This window comes from Felis catus, chromosome A3 (genome assembly GCF_018350175.1).
Source record: "Felis catus isolate Fca126 chromosome A3, F.catus_Fca126_mat1.0, whole genome shotgun sequence".
Taxonomy (NCBI): domain Eukaryota; kingdom Metazoa; phylum Chordata; class Mammalia; order Carnivora; family Felidae; genus Felis; species Felis catus.
This window is the reverse complement of record NC_058370.1, coordinates 27,157,679-27,167,364: the sequence shown is the minus strand read 5'-3', so window position 1 is coordinate 27,167,364 and position 9,686 is coordinate 27,157,679. Positions and strand designations below refer to the sequence as shown.

At 50.0% G+C, this 9,686-nt stretch overlaps 1 protein-coding gene across 7 annotated transcripts in view; it reads left to right on the top strand.

The window, feature by feature from the left end:
* The first annotated feature begins 6,639 nt into the window (after positions 1-6,639).
* The window catches only part of HM13 (histocompatibility minor 13), a 39,324-nt gene continuing 36,277 nt past the window's right edge, over positions 6,640-9,686 (top strand). For 2 of the 7 annotated variants that reach the window (XM_003983642.5, XR_439913.4), the window contains exon 1: positions 6,646-6,936. In XM_003983642.5, coding sequence (XP_003983691.1) covers positions 6,754-6,936 — 183 coding nt within the window. In that variant the 5' untranslated portion in view covers positions 6,646-6,753. Of the gene's footprint in view, positions 6,937-9,686 lie in introns of all 7 variants that reach the window. The other 5 variants (XR_002154585.2, XR_002154586.3, XM_019826689.3 and 2 more) reach the window with 5 other exon arrangements.

The following is a 9,686-nucleotide window of genomic DNA, read 5'->3' as shown; positions in this document are numbered from 1 at the left end:
CCTTTTGCAAATCCAACCTCTGTCCCCAACCCAACAAAGAAGAAAGAGAACTCTGAAATGAGTCTTCGCTTCAAGTCTTCAGAGATCTTGTCTTTTCTTTCTTTTTTAAGTAGGCTCCATGGCCAACGTGGGGCTTGGACCCATGACCCTGAGGTCAAGAGGCACACGCTCTCCCGACTGAGCCAGGCAGGCGCCCCACGTATTTTCTTTCTTGAATCTCCAAAGTAGAGGGGTGAGTTCATCATACTCCTCCCTTCATGGCAGACTGTCTTCACTGCTGTCCGGCAAAGTCCCTGTTTCATTTTACTTATGTAAGTTTTGTTGTTGCCGTTGTTGTTTAAAGTTTATTTATTTTTGGTAATCTCTACACCCAACGTGGGGCTTGAACTCGCAACCCCGAGATCAAGAGTCGCATGCTCTTCCAACTGAGCCAACCAGGCACCCCCGTTGTCGTTGTTTTAATCCCCAGTTCCCACTTTCATTCCCACCCCTCTATAGGGAACCATTCTAATGTGCTTGATGTATACTCTTTTTTTTTCTTTTTTTTCTTTTTTTCTTTTTAGGATTTATTCAGACCCAGGGTACGGTTTGGTTTTTTTTTTTTTTATAATTTATTTTTTAATTTACATCCAAATTAGTTAGCATATAATGCAACAATGATTTCAGGATTAGATTCCTTAATGCTCCTTACCCATTTAGCCCATCCCCCACACACACACACTCCCTCCTTTAACCCTCTGTTTGTTCTCCATATTTAAGAGTCTCTTATGTTTTGTCCTCCTCCCTGTTTTTATATTATTTTTGCTTCCCTTCCTTTATGTCCCTCTGTTTTGTATCTTAAAGTCTTCATGTGAGTGAAGTCAAGAAATTGGTCTTTCTCTGACTGACTAATTTCGCTTAGGGTAATACCCTCTAGTTCCATCCACGTTGTTGCAAATGGCAAGATTTCATTCTTTTTGATTGCTGAGTAATACTCCATTGTGTATATATATCCATTCATCATCCCTCAATGGACATTTGGGCTCTTTCCATACTTTGGCTATTGTCGATAGCGCTGCTATAAACATTGGGGTGCATGTGCCCCTTCAAAACAGCACACCTATACCCCTTGGATAAATTCCTAGTAGTGCAATTGCTGGGTCGTAGGGTAGTTCTATTTTTAATTGTTTGAGGGACCTCCCTACCGCTTTCCAGAGTGGCTGCACCTGTTTGCATTCCCAGATGTATATTCTTTAATATGCAAATATTCCTGTTAGATTTGCAATGTTGCTATGTGATAAGGACTTGTGATTTATGGAAATCATGTTGCGAATTTCTTCATACTCAGCTCCACGTTTTAAAGATCTCTACATGTTGATGAAGATTAGGGAGATTATAAGGGATGTATTTGGTGCCCCACCCAGATCCCCTTTAACAGACATAGTGGCCCATCCCCCAGCTGTTGGGAGTGTTGGCTGAAAGCCACTGGCAATGGCCACCTTCTCTGGAGAATTGCCCTTGGTCAAACGGGGGCCAACTAGTCAGGGTACCTCACCCCCGACTCTTACACTTTGGCCAGTGACGGACAGATACAGGGTACAAGAGGTCAAGGCAGGAACGATTCTGTGATGCCCCAGAGCTCTCCTTGGGGTCACAGAGAACAAAGTCTCTGGCTGAGACCTCCTCCTCACTTAGCCTTTTATTTCCTGCATTCCCTCATGCCCATCCCCCTAAAAACACTCTTCCTCAAAATCGCTTAAACAATGGGGTGTCTGGTGGCTCAGTCAGTCGAGCATCCAACTCTTAAATCTCAGCTCAGGTCACAATCGCAGGGTTATGGGATCAAGCCCCGTGCTGGGCTCCGTGCTGAGTATGGATCTTGCTTAAGATTCTGTCTCTCTTCCTCTGCCCCTCTGCTCTGCTCAAACATTCTCTCTCTCTCTCTCTCTCTCTCTCTCTCTCTCTCAAAAAAAATCTATTAAGTAAGAATCCTCATCTCAGGTTCTGCTTCTACTTGACCACTTGACTATAACCATTATCATCCCAACCAGTACCCTTTTGAGAGTGCAAGGGGTTCTATTAATAATTAGGCCAGGGGAGGGCTGCCTGGGTGGCTCAGTCGGTTGAGCCTCTGACTTGGGCTCAGGTCATGATCTCACGGCTCGCGGGTTTGTGGCCTGTGTCAGACTCTGTGCTGACAGCTCAGAGCCTAGAACCCGCTTCAGATTCTGTGTCTCTGCCTCTCTCTGCCCCTCCCCTGCTCAAACTCTCTCTCTCTCTCTCTCTCTCTCTCTCTCTCTCTCTCTCTCAAAACTAAATAAATGTTAAATTTTTTTTTAATAAATAATAATTAGGCCAGGGCAAAGGGCATATACCATGACTCCCCGCCAAACCAGGAGGCAGCGTCACCCCAGCTGAGCATGCTCTGAGATTGCTTCTTGTTGCTGGCTAGCGTTCCATAGACACATCCATCACATTTTGTCAATCCTTCCCCAGTGACACAGACCTAAGTTTGCTCTAACTTCCTGCTACCAAGAAAAATAACAAACACTGCTGGAAATCCCTGGGCATGTCCCTTGATAGACCCGCGTGAAAACTTCTCTAGGATTATGGAGCTGAAAATAATCCACATGAGCCATTTGGGCCTCCAAAAAGATCTTCCAGGGCACCCGGGTGGTTCGGTTGGTTGAGTGGCCAACTTCAGCTCAGGTCATGATCCCGTAGTTCATGGGTTGGAGCCCCACATCAGGCTCTCTGCTGTCAGGGCAGACCCTGCTTCAGATCCTCTGTCCCCCTCTCTCTCTCTGGACCTCCCCTGCTCATTCTCTCTGTCTCTCTCCCTCTCTCTCTCTCTCTCAAAAATAAATAAACATTAAAAAAAAAAAGATTTTCCTGAATGAGAATTCCAGCCCTAAGGCAAGGAGGTATGGAGGCACCAAAAGTGTTTCTCCCTGTTTCTTTCATCTTAGTGAAACCCCAGGGGCATTTCTGCCAGCTCTACTCTGCCAGAGATACAGGGGTTCCTCGGGGTTCCCCGATACTGGAACCTGACACAGAGCTGACGTCCAACTCAAGCTCGGAGGGATTGTGGGGTGAGAAAGTGAAGGTTACGTGCAGAGAATGATATATTCCCTCATTCATATACAAACATTTATGGATCACATATAGGTAAAGGCCCCATGGCCTTGGAAGATATTGAGAACAGTAAACATTTATAGAGTTTTACTGCTTTCCTGCCCATTCTCTTACAGGGATCAAGAACATGGGACTATCTGGGCCCTCGGGCAGACGTATACCATCTAAGAATAAGGAGCTTCTCCTACACCGGCATTTTTCAGACTAAATGTGCATGTGGATCAGGTAGAGATCCAGTAGTCTGGGTGGAGCTGAGATTCTGGAGTTCTTCCAGGTTCCCAGGTGATGCTGATGGGGCTAACCTGGGCACCGCACCTGGATTAGCGAGGTCTGACAATCACCAGACAATCATCACACCTAAACAATCCATGTTTGAATTTTCCCACTCCTCTCAAACTTTCCTTTCCAGCCTTTTTAAAAATGTTGTGACCCAGGGGCGCCTGGGTGGCTCAGTCGGCTGAGCGTCCGACTTCGGCTCAGTTCATGATCTCGCGGTCCGTGAGTTCGAGCCCCGCGTCGGGCTCTGTGCTGACGGCTCAGAGCCTGGAGCCTGCTTCGGATTCTGTGTCTTCCTCTCTCTCCGCCCCTCCCCTGCTCACGCTCTGTCTCTCCCTCTCTCTCAAAATAAATAAATAAGTAAATAAATAAACATTTTTAAAATGTTGTGACCCAGGAACCAATCAAGAATGGTACATTACATTTGTTTCCTTTCATCAGCAACAATCCCCCCCATAGAATTTTTCCCCCATGGCACCAACATTTTTGAAGAGTCCAGGCTACTTGTCTTGTAGAACCTTCCACAGTCTGTACTTTTCTGACATTTTCTGAGGTTCCTTCATGAGTAGATGGGAGTCAAACATGTTTGGCAAGAAGACCACCCAGATGATGTGTCCCACACATCACATCACCTGTTGTCATATTGTCCCATCCCATCCCATTTTGTCACTCCATTGTAAAGGAAACCTTTTGTAGCTAACAGGTAATCTGTGAGGTGACACTCTAAGACCGTATGGATAGTTCTTCAACCTTTCTCACGACAACTTTAGCATCCATTCACACTCTTTGCTTGTGGGGTCTGGAAATATTTAAATATTTGATAGCGTGTGTAAGTGTGAGTGAGTATGTGTGTGGGCATGTATGAGGGAAAAAATTGGAAAATCTGAAACCCATTCACGGTGACTGAACACAGTAATAAGTGAACAAGAGAGAGGGACTACATCCTTCTCTGGAACAAATATTTGGTCACTTAGCTACCTCAGGCTCTCAACAGGCTCCTTTCTTGACGTCAGTTCAGAAATTAGGAAAGTAACCCCATACAGCAGGCTTCAGCAGATAAAGCCTCAGGACACCCACCTGCAGAGTGTCTCATCCCCGTCTCCAGACACTATCAAGACAGGTCTGCTCCAAGCCAGAAATCCAACCCTCCAGAAGCCTTGACAGGATCTTTCTGAACTTGGGTCAAGCCCTCAGTTCCCTGGGTCACATTCACAACCTCCCACTCTGGAGTGTGAAGAGAGATGGCCGGATCCGCCTTAGAACAAACTAAATCAAGTGCTCAGCCTGGCGGGAAACAGGAGTGTCCAACTTCCGGTCACAGACTCTCAGCTGGGGAGGCACAGAGCCGTGAGGCCTGGTTGCTGGGCAAATCCTGTGGCCTGAATTATTGATGGATGAATTGATCGGGCACACCACCTTCACCCATCCATTCATGTCAGGTCCAGCTTAGTGAAGAACAGAGCCTGAAACTGTACGCCATCCTCCCAAAACTAAGTTACTCTGGTCCAAACTCCTTAGCCTCTTGTGTAGCTGGAATATTGCAAAGAGCAAAGGCTTTGGAGTCCTACAGACCTGAGCTCAAGGGTCTCCTTTTCCACTGCTGAGTGTGTGTCCTGGGTTGGCTAGTTTAGCTTACCTCAGTGAGGCTCAGTTTCCTCATCTGTAAATTGGGACCAATCAACTCCTACCAGTATTGTGGAGATAACACACACACACACACACACACACACACACACACACACACACACACAAAGTTACTAGTACAGTGCCTGGCATGTCCTAGGCAAATAACTCTATCATTCAAACTCTTATAGTCTGACTCCTTGCCTTTGTCTGCCTTCACCATGAGCCCCACACGCTCCAACCCCACCTCACCACCTGTCAAGCTTGGACCAGGCCATGGGATTTTATACCCTCTGTGTCATTTATCAACTTATTGCCTCTCAGCTCTCAGTCCACTCTTTTTGCCTGCTCTGGGCTGATGGAGATGGGCCTTGTATTTCTCCTTTTCCAGCTGACATAGTTAAGCTTTTTCAGTACCGTGTACTAAAGGGACATTGGAGGGGTGCCTGGGTGGCTCAGTCGGTTGAGCGTTTGACTTCGGCTCAGGTCATGATCTCGTGGTCTGTGAGTTCAAGCCCCGCATCGGGCTCTGTGCTGACAGCTCAGAGCCTGGAGCCTGTTTCTGATTCTCTCTCTCTCCCTCTCTCTCTCTGCCCCTCCCCACTCATGCTCCGTCTCTCTCTCTCTGTCAAAAATAAATAAACATTTTTTAAAATAATAATAATAAAGGGACATTGGAGGGGAATGGATCTTCCTTCCTGGTTTCAGACTGGCTTGCTTCCTGGGTTCCAGGAGAGCATACTTTTTCTCCATCACTTGGTCCAAAGTTTCTCCAGTGCTAGGTTTCTGCAGGGTGTAAATTTCTCAGTTTGTCTGCCACATACTTCCTCCAGCTTTTAACTAGGGCAGCGATAACATAGCCAGGAGCCCCAGACAGCATGGGCCTGCACCCAAACTCAGATCACATCTACCCACACCTTCTCAGCCCTGGACACACATACACTGGAAGCTCCACAGGGCTGTCCATCTACAGAGCCAACCACCTGACTTTTGTCCGCTGGAACTGACTGAAGGGAATCACTCTACAGAAGCGCCCAAGCCATATGCAGAAGTACACTAGATTCCTAGAGAGGGAGATATCTATGAACTATTTACGTCCCTTAACATGCTATGGAACACACAACTACACACTAACATCCTACACGCTTCATATTTTATTTTGCTCATTTTATTTATTGTCTTCCCAACACCTCCCCCTACCACTGCACTAAAAATGCAACAACCCTCATGAGTATAGGGACGGACTTTTGCCCGTATTCTCCCTGTGTGCCCAGAGCCTAGGACGGCGTCTGGCATATAACGGGATATTCAAATACTTAAAGAGAGATGCAAAGATTCAATAATGGATGAATGATGCGTGCATAAACAAATTCTCAGTTATCCGGATGAGGACTTGTAGGGAGCAGAACAGCCTGGGATCAAGGAAGCCGGCGAGCACCGGGGCATGGGGTCCTCAGGTCTCTCTCTCCGGATGGATGCCCACCGCAGCGGTCCAGTGTTCCTTTCCCGACCACTCGCGAGTTGCTTAGCAACTGGTCGCCCGGCCCTCCGCTTCCAATAGAGGGCGCGCGGGCGGGGAGACGTGAACGCGCACGCGTGCGCGGCGCGGGCCGGCAAGCGGGGCGCGTCACTTCCTGTTTCTTTAAGGGAACGTGGCTTTTCCCTGCAGCGCCTGTCTTCCTGTCTGCGTCTCTGCTGCGGCGGCCGGAGCTGGAGTCGGACCCCGAGCGCAGCGTCGCCATGGACTCGGCCCTCAGCGACCCGCACAACGGCAGCGCCGAGGCGGGCGGCGCAGCCAACGGCACGGCGCGGCCGCCTTCCACGCCCGAGGGCATCGCGCTGGCCTACGGCAGCCTCCTGCTCATGGCGCTGCTGCCCATCTTCTTCGGCGCCCTTCGCTCCGTGCGCTGCGCCCGCGGCAAGGTAGGTCGGGTCAGAGGCAAAGCCGCGCGCGCTTTCCACCTCCTCTCCGGGACGTGACTGACGCGGATCCTTCCCCCACCCGCCCTACACGGGACAGACACTACCTCTCCCCGGACACTGACCTTTCCCAGCTTGGATCACCACCGCTTCCCCCACCACATCCGGGAGCTGGCCTTAGGTGTCCCGGGATCTGACACCTTCCCAGATAGGGGACTGGCTTCTACCCGCAATCGGACCCTGACACATCCCTCCCTTTCCGCGCATGATGCTGCAAACACTGTCAGCCTCACATGCGACTCGGGCATGTATTGTTCTGAGCCTACTGGACCCAGGAAGATCGGCCGCACCCTCTGCTCTGGCTGCTCATCCCATATGGGACACCTCATCTTGGGCTCTGGGTCAACCCCAATCTGTACCTGATGGGGCGCTGGTCCTGACAACTGGGTGGTACAATCCCTTGTCATTCCTCCGTTAGGAACTCTGCCTCACCCACCCTAGGGCAAGTTCTAGGATCCAGGTCCATCCCTAAGCTGTGACACCTGTCTAACTGGAATCTGTGAACCGCAGTGCGCTTTCCTAGAGCGCCCAGATCAGGCCCCTGCCCTGCCTCAAAAAAATTAACCCAAGGATATAGCCGCAGCTGAGGCCCCAATTTTTTGCATCACCTCTCAAACCACTTGGAAGTGGGTTTGCCAGCCCCTCAGAGCCTGACACCGTAGCACTTCTCTTTTTTACCAGGCATAGACCCTTCTTTTGCTGGTTTGCTCTTCCTGACTGGTAGACACCTCCTACCTTGGACCTGTCCTGGGCTGAACCCAGACCCTACCTCAAAGTAGCTTTTCTTCCTGTGCTCCCTAAAACAGTCTCTCCACCAACTTTGGCTTACCTGCTGAGGAACTAAGCCGCTATGGGCCTCTCTTAGGAGACTAGGCCAGATCCACTCCTGACCTTCCTCAATATATGTCCCACTGGATACCTAAGAGGACCCTGGCACCTTCCACCCCCTGACTTCCTCCCCTCACCCTTCTTCCCTATATTAAGCTCTCTCCAGCCCATTACACCGGTGGCTTCTCACTTCCTGGCACCCTCTCCCCTCCTGATCTGTAACTCCTCCCTGGCCCAAACCTGAAATTGAACCTAAGCGGAAGCTGTCTTACCCAAAGAGGGCAGGTCCACAAAGCAGCTGCCACTTCGGAAACTGCTCGAGCCTGGGTTCTCAAAACATTACCCAACTTGAGGGCTGGCACCTTCCTTCCCCAAGATCAGAGGACCTGCCGTTAGCTCCTTCTGTGGACAAACACAAAGGGGAGTAGTCAGGCAGGGCTTAGGTGGCCCCATTTGCCTGCCTTTCCATTCTGCCTCTTCTAAGCAGAGTTCAGATGGCTTTCAGCCTCCCTGCCATGCCTTTTGGGCAGACACTTGTGTGGGGCGGGGTTGCTGAAATAGACCAGGACAAAGGAAAGTGAAGGTGGCATGGCGTGAGCTGATCTGAGGGGCTCCCAAAACTGAGTAATTCTCCTTGGTGTCTTCTCCACAAGGATCACTAATCTCTTAAGAAAACACGTTACTGACAACAGAATTTCCTGAACCTCCACTGTTGTTGGGGGGGGGGGGGGGGCATGCTGCAAAAATGAATCGGTCAGAGCTCTGTCACCAAGGGCTTTAGGTGCCTGAATGGAGAAGGAATAACTAGTTATGTGATTGCAGTACAGTCGTGCTGCAGAGTTTAGGGAGAAAGTTGGAGCACACCTGAGGCAGGGCAGAGAGGCTTTGTGCTGGAGGTGGGCTTGAGCCTTGATGCAGAAGTAGAATTTCAGCTAGAAGACATTCTAGGCAGAGGAAACCAGGTAAGGAGCTGTGTGAAGCAGTTTAGGAGGTGGTGGAAGGTCTGGTGTGGCAGGCACAGAGGGTGTGCATAGAAGGGAGCTTTCGATCCACCGTAGCCTCTAAATACCTCCGCCACCGTCTCCTGCAGGGTAGGGGAGTTAGAAAGCCGCATGAAATCGCAGGCAGCCAGACCCACCACCGATAACTAGGATATTCTGGGAGTTACAGAGCCTTCACCATCTTTGCTTCTCCCAGCAACTGAATGGGACAGATGGAGCCAGTTTTATTTTCCGTGCGGTACAGAGAAAGAAACTGAGAGTCAGAGAAATGACCTCTCATGATCCCTCTGCCAATTAGAGACAGAACTAGGTGTTGCTAGATCTAGTCCAGGTGCCTCCAAAGACCCACACAAGTGGCATTTGGGCCTAGGGGACAAAAAAAAAAAAAAAAAAACAAGCCAAACAGCTCCCTTTTTCTACCCTGACTCATGTTTCCCTGGTCGTGTGGCAAGGAGAGAGAAAAGTTAGTGTGGGGGCCCAGGAGTTTTGATTTCCCACCAGTGTTAGACCTTAAAGCCAGCTGAGAGAGGGCATGTGAGGACAGAGTTCTCCCGGGAGCCAAGTTGTCCATAACAGGCAGAGCAAATTGTGAAATCATGGGGAGAAGAAGGTGGAGCATCCAGGAGTGTGTTGGGAAGAAGTAGCCATGGGAGGAGCAGCCTGAGAGGGGTGCCGATCCCTGTCAGAGACCTGTGCTCCCAGAAGGGAGCAGATCCCAGCCCAAGCAATAGCTGGGGATCACATTGCTTCAGAGGCTCTTGGCCTGTAACTCAGAGGAGCCCCTCAGCCAACTGGACTGGGCTCCTGCTGTGTGCCAGGCCCCGGGCTGGGTACCAGGGGTGCTGGGACAACGAAGGCCAGGAC